At 34.9% G+C, this 16,991-nt stretch overlaps 3 protein-coding genes across 5 annotated transcripts; all 3 read right to left on the bottom strand.

Moving 5' to 3' along the window:
- Positions 1-43: 43 nt before the first annotated feature.
- LOC133520080 (endocuticle structural glycoprotein ABD-5-like) lies at positions 44-4,825 on the bottom strand. Of its 2 annotated transcripts, XM_061854382.1 has the most exons (3): positions 4,717-4,825; positions 3,990-4,126; positions 44-1,239 (listed from the first exon to the last, which is right to left on the bottom strand). In XM_061854382.1, the coding sequence occupies exons 1-3, from the start codon at positions 4,717-4,719 to the stop codon at positions 1,038-1,040; spliced, it is 342 nt and encodes a 113-aa protein (XP_061710366.1). In that variant the 5' UTR covers positions 4,720-4,825; the 3' UTR covers positions 44-1,037. The 2 variants fall into 2 exon arrangements, with proteins under 2 accessions (XP_061710366.1, XP_061710365.1); XM_061854381.1 differs by lacking the exon at positions 4,717-4,825 and having other exon boundaries at positions 3,990-4,158.
- A 1,023-nt stretch (positions 4,826-5,848) lies between these two features.
- Positions 5,849-9,003, bottom strand: LOC133519520 (uncharacterized). The gene is made up of 3 exons (XM_061853525.1): positions 8,913-9,003; positions 7,126-7,370; positions 5,849-6,391 (listed from the first exon to the last, which is right to left on the bottom strand). The coding sequence occupies exons 1-3, from the start codon at positions 9,001-9,003 to the stop codon at positions 5,870-5,872; spliced, it is 858 nt and encodes a 285-aa protein (XP_061709509.1). The 3' UTR covers positions 5,849-5,869.
- Positions 9,004-13,753: 4,750 nt separating this feature from the next.
- Positions 13,754-16,352, bottom strand: LOC133520079 (endocuticle structural protein SgAbd-6-like). 2 transcript variants are annotated; one of them, XM_061854378.1, is made up of 4 exons: positions 15,625-16,352; positions 14,545-14,675; positions 14,025-14,223; positions 13,754-13,887 (listed from the first exon to the last, which is right to left on the bottom strand). In XM_061854378.1, exons 1-4 carry the CDS (start codon positions 15,625-15,627, stop codon positions 13,858-13,860), a joined length of 363 nt encoding a protein of 120 aa, XP_061710362.1. In that variant the 5' UTR covers positions 15,628-16,352; the 3' UTR covers positions 13,754-13,857. The 2 variants fall into 2 exon arrangements, with proteins under 2 accessions (XP_061710362.1, XP_061710363.1); XM_061854379.1 differs by having other exon boundaries at positions 14,025-14,196.
- Between the last annotated feature and the right edge of the window lie 639 nt (positions 16,353-16,991).

Below are 16,991 nucleotides of genomic sequence, written 5' to 3'. Positions count from 1 at the left end.
AAAATTCTATTGTAACTATCATCTAAAACAAAAGTGAAATTTAGCTCAAGTATTTGGGTGAATCATTTCGTTTATATATCAAAAGTGTCGTAATATTGTCATTATGTAACTTTTAAACTGACGGTCTGTAGTTATCGTCCTAAACTGACCGTTGTGTTGACACTGATGCAGTCATTCAGAGTTGTATTAATAGTTAAAGCAATTTTAGTAAACATAACAAGAAAGCACGTATGTAAATAGCGTAATCATTAGCGACTCTTCCTGTGAATTTTATGGACTTTAAATTTTATGGACATCGTGATAATGACGGGGTCTGTCTCTTATTAGCATAAAAAATAGATTTCCTTGAAGGTGTAGAAATATACGTTACTTGTGGCATAAACGGCTATATATTTTTTTACGTTAACTTAGGAATTTGTTTTTTTTTTTACAGCTTCAAGGGGCTGTAGACTTGAGTATATGGTTTTAATTTCAACTCGATACCTCCAAACGTTCCCGAGATAAAGGGTCTTGGCAGACAGATAGATGGGTGGACGGATAGACGGATAACAAAGTGATCCTATAAGGGTTCCATTTTTTTCATTTGGGGTACAGAAATCTAAAAATAAGTAAACTTAAAAGGCTCACTTCATGCATCAGTTTCCTTACCTACTCAATAAATAATAGATTGTATGGTAAAACGTATTATTAATAAATTTCAAACTCGTTTAATACTTTATACTTATTTAGATAACATTTTATTACAAGTAAGTTTTTATCAATGGACTAAGCACTCTATGCTTAACTTATTTATCTATGTTATTAGTAGCGTGGTGTTAAAAAATAACGTTTGTTTTAACACGTTCCTCACGTGGATGAGTTCTTTATAAATAAAGCACTTATTTGTATCATGGTATAGACTTTATCCATGTTCCTATTGAAGTATTTATTACACTTATATAAATTTTAATATGAAACCTTTTGATTACTGATCAGTTTGTTTAATAAAATTATAATTTTTCAACAATATTCGTTATCTACAATAAACAAAGATTATTTCATAAGATCCTTCTATCGTTGAATCTCGTGTCGTCGTCTAACACGGGTTGGAAACCGTTGGCGTCGGCAATGTACCGCAAGGCGAAGGGGCGGCCGCTCGGGTCTATATAGCCGTATTCACCCCGGACCACGAGAGATCCATCTGGTCCGTTCACGAAGCCGCCATCTTCCCTTCTGTATGTGCCGTCTTGCGTTTCATACCTGAAATAAGATATTAAATATTATTATTTTGACAACAAGGTCAAATACTAAACTAAATTTTAATTTTAGTCAAAAACAAGAATTAGAGAGAAATTGGTACAGTCGAGTCCACAACATGTATGGAAGTTCGGTAGCTATAACATCCTCCATCTTTTCCCTTCATTTGCTGATAAATAATTAATTAATGGGCTTATATTGGAAAACGTAATAGGGACCTGACCATATGATACGGTCAAGTTATGTTTTAATATATTCGACGACCGGTTTGGCCTAGTGGGTAGTGACCCTGCCTACGAAGCTGATGGTCCCGGGTTCAAATCCTGGTAAGGGCATTTATTCGCGTGATGAGCATGGATATTTGTTTCTGAGTCATGGGTGTTTTCTATGTATTAAAGTATTTATAAATATTTTCCTACTCCTCTACTGTTATCTGTCATTTATGCATTCATTAACACGAATATAAGAACATACATAAAAGGTTTCAAGAAAAGTCTATATTGTCTATTCCTCATAACAGCTCTTGTGCTTTTAATCGCTATAACGTTACTGCGATTAATGGCTACCAACCTAACAAAACCAAAACGAATACAGTTTTAAACTAAGTGCATTGCTGCCAACTTACAAAATATTCATTTGGTTGCATAGTAAAAATAATTACTTCATAAGTCAGAAACACGCATGTGACATCCGTAATATAGCAACACCCATAGACTACGAAGATCGCTTAGCGTTGCTTGTTAGTCTCCGTAGGCTACGGTGGCCAAAATTGAGAAAAAACTGTCCAAAAATTGAATTTAGCAAGTAGCAAGTACCAGGGCCTCATGATTTACGAGAAGGTGTCGCCGACCGGCCGGCCGCGGCCCGGGGCGGGCCGGGCGCGTAACAAGGTATGCTCGCGCGTCTTGGCTATATACTTTTGCTGTAATTTGTTTACCTAAATTAAGATTTATTTTTGTTGACTCGTAGGAAAAATATTGTATGCAACGTTGTATAAGTAGGTCAAAAAATGCTCGTGGCGTATTCCTTTACAATGTTCGCCTACGCCTTCGGCTCCGGCTCACATTGTAACTCACGCCACTCGCCTTTTTTGACCCTTCTTATACAACTGTTGCATAAAATACTATTATATATTATATATATCGTTGTCTAAGTACCCTCAACACAAGCCTTATTGAGCTTACTGTGGGACTTAGTCAATTTGTGTAATAATGTCCTATAATATTTATTATTTATTTATATATATGGGGAAGACAAATCAATTATGCCTTTGGGTCCATACCCAAATATAGGCATAATTTGTTGGTCTTCTCCACTTGCTTGACGCACACTAGCGTCCTCTCCCCTCCATCTGACACAACCCCCTTTTAGCATGAAATATGTCTCGGTTGTCGGTTATTTTCATTTTTGAGAAAAGTATTAGTTATGAAAGCAAGGGAAGGAAGGGTTAAAAAGTTTCCATGTAAGAAATAATCCTTAATAAATTCTTAACAAATAAGGTTATATTCATTTTTGGATTCGTAGCATCATTTTTGTTATAGGCGAATGATATGAATTTTATAAGGATTATTTCTTAGGGTATTGACATTATATACCTCAAATGTATCCTTTTTCCAAAAACTGCCGGGACATATTTCCGGGGGAGGGACAGTTGTACGTAAAGCACTATACCCAAACGTATCATAACAGTAGGCCTAAGATGGTCGGCTCTTTATCATTTGTTACCATGCAAGTGCGAAAATGACAGGTATAGTGACAGGTGATTAAAAATGGAACCATGCTGCCACCACTGCATTAGTTTCAATTTGGATATAATTTGTTTTTCAAAAAATAACACAAATTATTAATTTGACCGAATCAAACATATTATTTCATAAGTGTGAAGTTACCTACGGAATGTTATTATTAGGTATAGGGAGTACTTATGAAAACAAGATGCATGTTTATGCAGAACAAATATAATATTTATAAAAGGGTATTTGACCTTACTCACGTCCATTGGTATTTTACGTAAATATGCTTCATTCATCATAGTATTACAAATGCATTTGAAAACATCAAAATAGTTTTCAAAATAATAATGTTTATGGCAAATGTCAGTAGTACTCTGAGCTTGCCATTTGTTTATTTATATGTTTTTGATATACAATAGAGTTCAGGGCTATTGCGTGAATAGGAGTTCAAGTGGCATTATACTTAATTCACTCTCTTAATTCCGGTGTAATTCAATTAATAGGTATTTATTTTACAAGCGGGCTAAGTTGTTGTTTGACCTCTTATGCTAATATTAAGCTAAGCGAAAGTTTTCAAAATTATCCAAAAACTCCGTTCGAAAAGTGGAATCTTGAGCGTTTCACCATATAGGAAAACACTTACTGTAAAATATCAAACAAAATCAAATCAATTCAAAATTAATTTTATTAAATATTTATCATTCAAAATCATCATTTAAAAGTCAATTCTATCAGCCAACATAAGGAACCAACTCAAAATTTGCATTTCATTACTTTGACACGCCTGTGGATACAATGCTACTTTCTCATCAGTTTTTGCACAATCAAGAGAGCCTCTGTCAGCTGGTGTGATAAAAAACCTATTTCTAGAGGAAAATTCTGACTTAACAATTTGTTATATCGGCTTTGTTGAGATATAATCTTGATACGATTTCAACAATCAACGTTAGCTATTGTCAAGTTCGTATTACAACAAGAAAAAAACCTTAACAATTTTTCGAATTAGAATCGGCTACTTACTCGAAGCTGTATGTTCCAAGTCCATTGTTGTTAAATACATATTTTTTTAATTGTGCCTCGAGGCCGCAGCAGGTTGGTATTATAATGGATATTATAATAGAGGAGGCTACCGCGGCGACGAAGAGGCTCGCTTTTACCTGTGCGTTGAACATATGTCAAGGTCAACGGTTTAACAAATAAGCTTATTACATAAATGACTAACAAAATTTGTTTATCGATACAATGAAATGGCATGTTGCATGATTATGCAGATTCCGGGTTCAAAGGCGAGTTTGACATATGTAATATGCATTTGTAATGAGATTGTGTAGGATAGGTGATAGATTGTTACGAGTATAGGCTTGTGCTGATATCTTTTGTATATTAGGCCATAGCAGCTAGTTAGAAAACAAACTTATTATAACTTAGATAAGCTCTTTCCTGACGGTTCAATCAAACCGCACCGTACAGCGCAATAAAAGGGATTTTTACGTTACATTGATCCGATGTCTCTTCGTTTCGTGCTGTATTTAAAAAAAAAACAACAAAAATCTACTAGTAAAAAGCTGTAATTTTGGCATTAGCATAATTCCAACATATATTTAGCATATTAATGCATTGTTAATCGGCTAACATAGCTAAACATAAAGTAAAAGACTTGTTATAAACTAGCGATAATGTTCAATCACCTAATTTGCTTAACTCGTACCTCCCAACGACTACGATTACTTATGAGTGAGTGACTTACCATTTCGGTCAAGGTTTTTCTTCTGTGGTCGCCAGCTTGAACTGCGACCACAACACCTCTACCTACTGTTTATATCCGCAGCCAGTTCCTTAAGAATGTCACGTATGGACTTCATTCCTGAGACACAAGGACCTGTCCATGTCCATGTCATTCACACTACAACACAATTCAACTATTCGCGGCCTTGGTGATAAAAGGTTCATCTGATCGTGAAAATTGTATGCGGATAAGTCTTTATATTAATAAGAATAAGTAATGGTACGACAAGCTTAAATTTTATAATGATACTAAAAATAAAATATGATCAGAAGAAGGATAATAATATATGATTACGCGTGACTTTTTTAATGTATTAATTTACATAAATTAGTAGAGCTGGCATAGATAATCGATTAATTTCAAAATGAAATTTTTGATTAAAAGATTCACACATACAGACTATAGATACTACATACAACAACAACTATTTTCGACGAAAGAAATTTCAAAAGGCCAGGCGGTTCACTATTTTTACTTAGGGAGCTCGAGTGACTATAAAAACAAAAGTCGATACGATTTTTATAATGTTAGCTAGTAGAATTGACTTTAATTTAGTCATCATTTATTGACAATAACAATATACATAATGGATATATACAGATGATTACTATAACTAACTTATATCTAAAATAGGCCCTTGAGGCATTGTTCCAAGGATGCTGGCGGCGTTTCCTCGTTGTATCGCAATACTGATACGTTGTGCGAGGAAGCCGCCAGCTCTTCGGTCACCAGTTACGATTTTTATTGAAATCAAATTGCAGAATAAAAACTATTTTTGTTTTACAAACTAGTTGAGTACTTGAGCTAGTCTTCATTTTATTACTATCAGTGCACCTGTTTTGCTTGTAATTTCGATATAAGCATGTTTATTAACCGGAGGAACCACCTAGTATACTTATAAGCACGGGTTGTGGCACTACCTGAAAAAAAAACATGGAGTAAGGTTATGTAGAGCATGTACCACTAATGAGGCACGCTTCTTATCATTATTAAAAGCATACAATGTATCTAACTTAATGACTTTAAGGAAAAAGTTGCGTTCCCATGGAACTCCTTGCAGCCTAGCTTCAAACCCACAGCCAACAGTTTGCAAGCCGTGCGACTTACCTCTAGGCTAAAAATAAATAGAGCTATTTTTCTTAACCCACCCAGAAAAAACTCTAAAATAAGCTTTATAGTTATTTAGTAAACCCACCTCCTGAGTGACTTCCGACTGACGGTTTGGCACGTCTATTATATCGTCATAGTTGTACGGTACAAATGGTATGGTCTGATTGTGTAGTTTACTGTCCAGCACAGTTGTCGGGATTTTTCCCGGATGGACTGGATAGGATGGCACATGTGTGATTCTATCTGGGACGTTTGCCGGGATTTGACCGGGATCTGATGGCACATGTGGTTTTTCTTTCGGCTTAATGACCGGCATGGCTGTCAATGTTTCCAGGTTATGAGTTTGCACAGCTGATGATATTTCCTGATAAGACGGCAAAGCTGTTTTCTTTGCCAGCTGAGGGAATAACATGATTGGAATTCCAAGTTGATGAAACATAACAAATGGTGAGATAACAGGCTGACGGAACCACACAAACGGTGGAACTTTCAGTTGGTGTGATAGCACAATTGATGGAATTTTTGCCTGAAAGAAAAAATGTACCTATAATATAGCTGTAATGGACCAAAGAAGCGTACCTAATTAAAATTTAATGATCTTGCGAAGGACTGCAGTCATCGAACGGGGGCAGGCCGTTGTACCGGACACGACACGATGTAACGTCGTTCGCTATATGCAAATAATGTCGATTCCCTGGCAAACTCATACCTACTGTGCATTCAGCGGCGGCCTAATCGGTGTGATTTCGCCTTTGTTTAGGCTATCGAATTAAATGAAATAAAAATATGACCCACAACCCAGTGTGATTACGCCATTTATTGGCCTACCTATATCGTGTCAACAAAACACAACATATCACTGATTAAAACTTTCACGATTTTTACACATTACTACATTATAGAAACGGGACTTTATCGCGTATTACGTTTTAAATTTACCTCCGACGTATCGAGTATATGTAAGCGGAAACGGATATCGACAGTCAAAAAATCGAATATCGTTAGTGATGCGTGTCGACAGAGTAACATCCCTAGTGCGCAAAACGTTCAAGTTGATAAATAAGATCAAGTGAGGGTAGTTCGAAAAACTCGCGCGTCTAAAAGATGTTGATGTCAACTTAGCCAGTCTTCTCCGAGACCACGGGGATAACGCCGTCCTCGAAACGTCGGAGGTAAATTTAAAACTTAATACCCGATTATGTCCCGTTTCTATAATGCAATAAAACACTACAGACTCCATTCATATTTTTTAATACTTACCAGTGGTGCCTTTGGTGGCGTTTCTGTTGCTTCTGAAGTGACATCATCTACAGTGACATATCCGTTTTCGTCGGATTTGTAATGAACGACCACATCATTGCCGTCCGGATCGGTGTAAGAGTAGGAACCTTTCACGTGATGCTTCTGGCCATTCTTCACTGTACCGATTTCATTTCTGGTTAGTCCGTTAGAAGTCTTGAAGCTGTTATATGCAAATATTTCGGTATAGTACCGAATAAATGTTACTTTTTATTTAGAAGACGAGGAAAGCATTTGAGAGAAGAGAATTTGTAAATTCATGTTATTTTATTTATAAAATAAAATGAAATCATTTATTGCAGACAACATTGATCCATATACATATAATATTTATAAAAAGAATATAAATAAAATAAAATTGAAAATTATACAAAAATGCGATAAAATTAAAGACGATTCAAAACTAGACATTAAAATTTACTTGATTTATCAACCCACATATTCATGTTATAAGCGATGCTCAGATTTTTATTTTACTTGTATAAGATCTATCTAATATTAACAACGGATAATCAATAAATTGGACAAAAGTTATGTGATAAAATCAAAGGTAGAATTGCGAGCTCCTTTTTCTTTAGTTTTATTAGCTCCCCCGAATAAAATGTTATTATTATAAATGTTTTTTTTTTTTTGAGGAAAAAAGACCGAGACATCTGTTGTTTTGAACACGCTAAAGAGAACGTTAACACTAAAGAGAGAGTCATCATAGTGGCGTATCAGGAGCTCAAGACAGTTGCAGAGAGAAAAACGGAATGGCGATTACTCCGCCAAAAATAGCCAGGCTCTTAAAATTATTATGATGATGATATGATTGTAATGAAGTATTGTAAAACCACCCAGTCCTGTACTACAACTATGGTACACAAGTTCCATTTGAATTTAAATAGGTACCATTATCCCTTTGAACGGTTTACGTTATAAACAAAAACATCACTGACATACCAAGGTCCCGGGCGCAAGCGAGCTAATGTAAACCTTACTTCTTCTTCTTCTTTTAAAATATGGATTCCATCAAATCTGTGATTATTTTGCCAATGTCAAGTTTCGTTGTTGTTGTTCGGTAGCTGCTTTTAGTAAAAAGATAGCTGGACTTTACTAAAAGCCACGATGAATTGCCGGGTGTTGATTAAAACATGGTTAAACGCGTTTCAAGATTAGTTTTTCATTAGCTACACACTTCCACGATAGTTCACTGCATAATAAGATATCAATATTACACTTTGAACAACATGAATGAGCAAAACACAAAAATATTCTCGAGACGTCTTCGCCATCTTGAATCTCAACGACAACCGAATAATATTCTAAACTTTACTTGAAAGTGTGAAGTTTATTTTGACAGCGTACGTCATAACACCCATATAGTCCAAGGCGCAGTGGGCACAACTAGTAAGGACGACTTTAGGCTTTTGTTCTTGGCTTTCAAAAGGTTAATGTTCTTTTTGTTTGTCATTTTTTTTATATACCTATATGAATATTAACGTTAGACCTACAACATTCAAATAATAGCCACACTTGAATAAAAATATATTCTACTTAATTTTGGACCATAGTTGCGAGCTTTTGGACTATACTTTTTTGGATTTACGGTATAGAAAGATCGTGTCATTAACAAAGTCGCATGCCTTGATTCGTAATGTCATTTTATTAAAGGTTAGATTTGACAAATCTACGCGTTATCGTGGATGACACGAACTATACATAAGAGTAGGATTTTGCAAAAATAGTTTACCTGAAATGGTAATTACCGCTGCCGTCATTAGAGTTAGTTTCTTCTAATATTTTTGATTGAGCAGGAGAAGAAGCAGCCTTTATTATTAATATCTGCATTACTAGCATATTGAGAATCATCTGCAATGCGAAATGTAAGAATCATTTTATATACGATTTGCATAGAAATGAATTAAAAGACGAATTATTTACAGTCTTGAGTAGGACTTGACCATATGACCACTGGATCGCTTGCCCATTGCTCTACCATCTGAGCTACCCTAATACAGCGAATATTTTCACCATATATGAGCCTTAGGGAGAACCCAAGACAGTGTTTTTTTTTTCACTTTTAATTTGTTTCTAAGCTTAATAGCATCGTCTGCAGACGTTTCTGCTTAATACAAAATTTATTTGTAATGATTTTCATTTCAAATTGGACGTAGTTTTTAACTTTTTGGGCCGTCACAATATGTAGGCAAATACAGTGAGCAACAATAGATACTCAAACAGCTTTTTAAAAAGAGACTTATCTTTATATAGATGAATAAGTAATCTGTAACAGATACTTTTGAATGCGAACTGTAGAGATTTCTCTATTTGGACAAGTTATCCAGGGTGGCAGGTACTTTTGGCACATCGTTATTCGCTAATATTGATGGAGGATGTAGGTAAATTCCATATAGGCCCAGCGCTCTGAGTTTCTTTAAAGACCTATCGACTTCGAAACGACTCAGAAATGCACAAGGAAGCGAAGAGCTTGCAGGTTACTCACTATCTTCGGTGACCTGTGACCGCTTGACGAGCCGTGGGCCCCTTTTAAGATTAAGTTTAGAGTTTATTTTATTTGAGTAATATTCTATTCAAAATTTTCTTTGTGTTCGGTTTTAATATTTAATTTGTGAATTAATATTAAAATTATTGCTTTGTAAAAAAAGGTATCCTATCGTAGCCCTGGAACTTTGACTGAAATGTTCAATTTACCATTATTATACAGAACGTGTTTTGTTTTTAAACTATATGATACTTAGAAGAGTTACATATCTAACTCAACATAACCTAAAATTGACTACAAAAAACTATTTAAAAAATATGTTCAATCCATGATTTTTGCAAAAAAAAAACATGTATCTGCTTTTTGCGACTAATGAAAATTTGGTATCGACATCATGTCGGTTTTTTTTAATTAAGGTTGCTATGGGATACATTGTAGAAGCAATCAACTATTAAGTGTTGCATTTTGTAGCATGCTAAAATAAGTGCTAGAATTATAATTACTTACCATGTAAAACATAATTAACAAGAAACCGCCTCACGTCAAAGAATATTCACATACATCTGGGTTTAACTCCGTACTTGTCCCTTTTATATGTTAACTAACTGGATCACATGAACCTGCACTTTAACTATAAATAGCAACCAGTAAGGAACATTAACTTGTAGATAATCAAGCAAAATTTTTAATTTTGTACTTAAATCTGAACCTTATAACCAAAACGAAAAGTCGAATTTGCCACAGAGATTTTTATTTCTTTTAGGGTTTCGTATTTACCTTAAAGGGTCATAATCACTTCTTTCTTCGCGTGAAGGTCGTTGAAGACTATCAAATTCTCAGGTCAGCTACCGACAGCCACAGTTCCTTAAAGTTGCGACCAAACTTCCAACTCGACGAAATCAAAAGATTTGTCCGTTTTCTCCACAGGCAAAGTTTTTCTGTTCCGCATATTTATCAGTACTTTCATAAACTTGATGTTGCCATCACCTAGTTAAACGGAACCAGAGGAAACTAGAGCGTTCGAGTGTTCTCGGCTCCGTTTGGCTCAGAATTGGCTCAGGTTGGCAAAACTTGACGTTCCTTTGCGTGCACAACCACAGATAAGATAATTACATGAATTATGACAACCCTAAATAGCAGAAAAGACAGTTCCATACATTAGAAAGGGACAACATGGTTCACTTTCAAACATTGGTTTTGTAGGAAGTTTCTGTTTGATAGTACCTATTATTTATTCTGTGACGGAACCCCGAGTGCTCAAGTCCGACTCGCACTTGGCTGGTTTCTTCTGCTATTGGTTGAATTGGTTGATTTTTATTTGTTTTTACCACGTTGCATTCTGCGGGTATCATGGACCGAATGAAGTGAAGGTCTTCTGTTATATTTATAACTATAGTCAACTACTTATAAGGGTGTAGGGGATGTATTGAATTAAAATACGGCAAGAATTTTTATTGTAATTACGATGTTTGGGTTTTTATGAAGCAATGTGTCCGCAGCTGTCAAACGCCAACTTTGTCGCTGGCCATAAGGACGCCTCGACAGGTTATTCGTATAAAGATACAAGGAAATCTCGTCCTTATGGTAAGCAACAAAGTGGAACCTTTGACTAGACTTCAACCCAAATCAGCTAAAGTCACACCTGGATACGTGTTAACCTGAGTCTCGATATACTTTTTGTTACAGTAAATGATTTGCATCATCCTTGCATCAATGCTTAGTTTACGAAAACGCATACAATACAATGCTTGATCTTATAATTTAACATCTTAGTCAAACTTCTTAGCTAATTAAACAATGCGTTTGCAAACCTCACGTTTTGTTACTTTCAAATATGGAATATCTTTATTGTATGCGATATAGTTCGTGTCATCCACGGTGACGCGCAGATTTTTCCAATTTAACCTTTAATTACATGACAATACGAGTCAATTCACGCGTCTACCTTCATAAGGTGGTGTTATGCGGGCTTCGTTTTCCCTCTTAAAATGGAAAATACTCGTCTGATAGTTTAGTCATCATCGCCTCGTATCACATCACAGCATCTTGAAGGTTCGGCGGATGTATTCTTTTCATATTATGTTAACGTGCGAGTCCAACCAACCAGCTGAACAGGTATGGTCTGTCTTTTGTTGTCTGTCTGTGTGTGTTGCAAGGTCACAGGGAATGTGAGTCAAAAACGAGTACTGCTTTAAGACTGTTTTGTTTATCAATTTTTTACCATAGTGCACATACTAATATAGAACAACGTTATAACTACTTTTTATGTGCGTCCACTTTGGTGTTATAAAGTGTTAGATAACGTTATAAAACATTTGTTGTATAACATGTTATCACAAATCGTAACAAAAGTAACGCATTGTTATCATGTTATGTAACTTTTAATGTTATACAACAAACTGCAACACAAATTGTAACTTTGTTTTAAAATGTTTTATAACATTATGAAACATGTTAGGCGCTCCCACACTGAACACTTTCGAAAATTTATTGCAAATTCTTGTATAACATGGTAACAACTTATAACTTTTGTTACAATTTGTGATAAAGTTATAAAAGAATTGTTTTATAACATATATTTTGTTGTACAATATGATATGAATTTTTACCGGTGTGGGAACCTTTCAAATATCTAACAAGATGTAACAAAGGTTAGGGAATGTTATCGTGTTATATAACACTTTGTAACACCAATGTGGCAGCATCTTCAGAAACGCAATGAAACGCGGCCCTTTTCATACAAGTTTAATTAACGATTACTCCTGGAATAAAATAAATAAATATTATAGGACATTATTACACAAATTGACTAAGTCCCACAGTAAGCTCAATAAGGCTTGTGTTGAGGGTACTTAGAAAACACCCATGACTTAGGAACAAATATCCATGCTCATCACACGAATAAATGCCCTTACCAGAAAGCCATTGCCTTATGGTGTAAGAAATGCTTAATATAATGGGTGAATCAACTTTTTTTGTTTTGTTATCGTGTCCCGTTGTCCAAGGGACAACAGTGGCACAGTTTGTTTGAAGAGACGCTGTATGCCGTTCTATTAACATGCTTAGTAGGGGGCTCATTATGGACATTGGTTATAACGACCACAAAAACGCAAGTTTAATACATTTAAGTACCATAAAATCAGTATTTCAATGAACTTTTGTCCCCTGGACAACTAATCGTAACCATGGCAACGAGTGACGCTAAAAAGTTGATTCTCCCAACTAACGTATTTAATTTGATAATTATTAATACTGTATCCGTGTAAATGGTTTTACAAATGCCACATATTATGTAATCTTTTTCTAAAAGTTAAGAATGGGTATAATAAGTTATCCTTAAAAGATAGACATTCAACGTCGCGGAGTTTTTTATAGACCCATGAAGGAGAGACAACCCCACCATACATTGTGTTGTTATAGCTCAAACGGATTAGGCAGCGTTTTCGATTAAAGCTCCTAGCCAGCGTGATTTTTTCCGACAACTGCATCGTTATATTTCAACCAATTTACACAAAACCTTAACAAGTTATATACCTAAACCTTCCTCAAGAATCACTCTACTGATAGATGAAAATGATTGAAAAATGATTGATTTAGTTTTGGAGTAGTTTTATAAGATGTAGTGAATTGACGTTTTACCCTAGACTTGCGGACGCTAGGTTGTGTGACAGTCGTGCACATAGCGAATACTCGTATGTTATTTTTCTGTTTTTTTTTGTATTAATTGATTGTTAATAGTAAAACATCTTAAAATAGGAAAATAAACTTTAATTACACCGACCGGTCGGTTGACGTTTTTAAGTGACCCTGCATATGAAGCCGATGGTCCCGGGTTCAAAACCTGGTAAGGGCTTTATTCGTGTGATGAGCACTGATATTTGTTCCTGAGTCATGGGTGTTTTCTATATATTTAAGTATTTGTAAATATTTATATATTATATATATCGTTGTCTAAGTACCCACAACACAAGCCTTATTGAGCTTACTGTTTGACTTTAGTCAATTTGTTTTATTTATTTCTATAATATTTATTTATTTCATTTACATAAAAATAAATTTGATTGGGACGCCAAATGATGACTATTCAATAAAACCAGAAGCAGATAGTATTATTATTAAAATTTAATTACAGGTACTTCAGCTTGGTTTAATGACATTGCTACATAAATGTAAAACCGATGGCGATAAAATACTTGGTTAATATAACCTTAGCCTAGTAAAGACGCCAAAACTCCAGTCTAAAACAAAACAAATAAGGAACAGGTTCAGAGCGGCATTCAGATTTTAATATGTCAACTGGATTTGTTAAAATTATAATCATACCTACCTATATTATATATATATTATATAATACAACAAAGCCTATTGTACTTACAGATATTGAAGCTGGACCGGTTGGGACTGGTTTCACAATAACGTAACCATTTTCATCGGCTATGTAATGAACAACCACTTCGTTGCCGTCCGGATCGATATAAGAATAAGAGCCGCGCACAATATATTTCTGGCTTGAATCATAGTTAGTTGTCAGCTGACCAGTTTCCGTCCTGTATAGTCCATTTGATGTTTTGAAGCTGTGACATGAACATATTATTAGCTACAATAAAATTTTATTATAGCATTATGCATGCTGTTAGTTGGTGTCATTTATGTATATTTTTTAATTCAGCAAACATTTGTTTAATTTCTTTAAAGTTAAGAATATTAAATTAAGGCGATGAAAATGTTCATTATATTAAAAATATACAAATTCAGTGTTTTATTATCTTCAAAAGAAAAGTAAAGCCCGGTTTACGATGACAGCACATGCGTCAATGACCCGCTCGCCGGCAAACCATACGAAATCAACATGAGTGTGATAATCACTGAACTTAATAAAACGATGGTAAATTTACCTGAAACGATAATTACCACTTCCATCATTAAAGTAAGTTTCTTCTAATATTTGTGACTGAGCATCTTGTTTTTCAAGGGCTGCAGCAGCTCCTACTACCAATACCAATATCATCGTCAAATTGAGAATCATCTGTAATATTACAAGTGACTGTCAAATATATATTCTAGTAGGTACACACTTTTATCGCTTATTGTACTTTCTCACTTATGCATGTCTATCAGATATTTCTAATGAGCATAACCATGTGTTTTCCCAACAAAGAGTTCATTGGGCTATCTCCGAGTGCATCATCAGATCAGTTCTATTTTAGAATAGTATGACATTGTCATTGGAAGTATGCCAAATATCAGCTCAATCAGAGGCAGGAAAGTGGTTCAGATTTAAGTTACATAATTTGAAGCACATAAAAGTATGTAAAATAAATATTTATTGCTTTCAAACTTCTGCTGATCATGCACATAAAAATATTTCGTGGTTAGTAGGTTTTTTTCTGTATCTGAAAATTAAGGACATTGTTGTTATTTTTTATTCCCGTAAACTACGTCGGGACCGGGTTTGAGCGATTTTCATCTTTCTGTCTGCACATGACCTTGCTTTATTCAATTACTTTGTATAAAATTTACCTTCAACCGTGATTATAAGATTGACATACACAAGGTTTTATAACATTAAATCGAAATATAATAAAACAGGCTAATTCGGAAGACTATTTATTGCGAAACATGTATTGGAATTTGCTTTTAGATTTTATTTTGTCATGGCCCATCATTCTGAATGATTAAAATGGGCCTCCTGGTGTATTGTAACTAACTTAAATCATTTCAAGGATGCAAGTAAGAGTCAATTATAAAATAAAATAAAATTATGTGCGACTCGCTCCCCCTGTAACTCCCTTTGCTAGCTAAAGAGAGGGGAGGAGAATATCCACTCATACCTTCACCTGCGGCGTCAACCGCTTTGCAGTTAGGGGAGCGTCATGGGATCGCTTGCGTGCGGTATTCTACGCGACGTAGGGACTATCCTACGCAGTTGTACAAGATTCAAATATAGGTAGGTATCAATAACATGAAGTACTTACCATGTAAACAAAAATTGCAATCACATTAGAACTTAATAATAATATATTCACTCACAGCTGGTTAAACAATGGTACCTTTTTATACTTTTACTGGATTACTTGGTCCAGCAAACATTAAATAGCCACTGGTAAGATCCTGCAGATTTGCATAGTATTTAAATAGGTAAGCAACTTCATATTACACGAAGGTGGACAAAAAAGACAATAAAACGCGATAAGAACGCGAGAATCAGAACTTAGTGACCGAATAAAAAAGTCGAATTTTCTGTGGCTGTTTTTTGTAGAACGCATATTTTTCTGTGTATTACCACCTGTTTTATATGCGCTTTTGACCCGAAGTTACATTCCGTAGTTATCGTAACCTCCGTGTCAGCGCGTCTTATGTGGGCGATGACTCGCAAATGTGACGCGGCGCGGCGGCCCAACGGCATTCGGAGATCGCCCACGTAGGACACTTCCATAGGTATCAAAGGATTGAATTCACCCGCGCCGCGCCGCGCCGCTTCGCGTTCACGAGTTATTCCCTCAGGTAAGACACTGCCTATCTATCATGCTACATCTTGGAGGATTTAACAACTGGAGACACCTTGTACTTGTAATTATACGTAACGTACAAATAGCCATGTCAGATAAACACTCCAGTTGCTACATTAATGTACAAAAAAAATATTCCTCTACTATAGACATGCAATCATGTTGGTTCTATTTGATATGTTAAGCCAACAACAAAACAATACAGGTATAAAAACATATATCACCATATAACATCTTCAACGTTCGAATACATTTATGTAGTATATCGTAAATTACAATATTCATTGAAAAATTGTATAAACTAAACTTGTTTAAAATTAAAAATATTAGTAACATCTAACTTCACTAACATACTCATATAATACAAACAAGTGCGAGTCAAACTCGCCCATGAAGGGTTCCGTACCATTTATGACGTATAAAAAAAACTACTTACTAGATCTCGTTCAAACCAATTTTCGGTGAAAGCTTGCATGGTAATGTAAATCATTTTTTTTTTTAGTTTAATTATTCTCTTATTTTAGAAGTTACGGGGGGGGGGGGACACACATTTTACCACTTTGGAAGTGTCTCACGCGCAAACTATTCAGTTTAGAAAAAAATTAATTAGAAACCTCAATATCATTTTTGCAGACCTAGATACCCCACACGTATGGGTTTAATGAAAACAAATTTTTGAGTTTCAGTTCCAAGTATTATATGGGGAACCCAATATAATACAATTTTTAGATACAATTTTTTCACTTAGAGACCTTATACACCTCTAAGATTTTATTTTATTTTAAATTTTATTTTATTTTAAATTTTATTTTATTTTAAATTTCATTTTATTT

The sequence above is a fragment of the Cydia pomonella genome, chromosome 7, assembly GCF_033807575.1.
Source record: "Cydia pomonella isolate Wapato2018A chromosome 7, ilCydPomo1, whole genome shotgun sequence".
In the NCBI taxonomy this organism is placed as follows: domain Eukaryota; kingdom Metazoa; phylum Arthropoda; class Insecta; order Lepidoptera; family Tortricidae; genus Cydia; species Cydia pomonella.
Note: the sequence above shows the minus strand (reverse complement) of the source record. Positions and strands in the feature narration are given on the sequence as shown.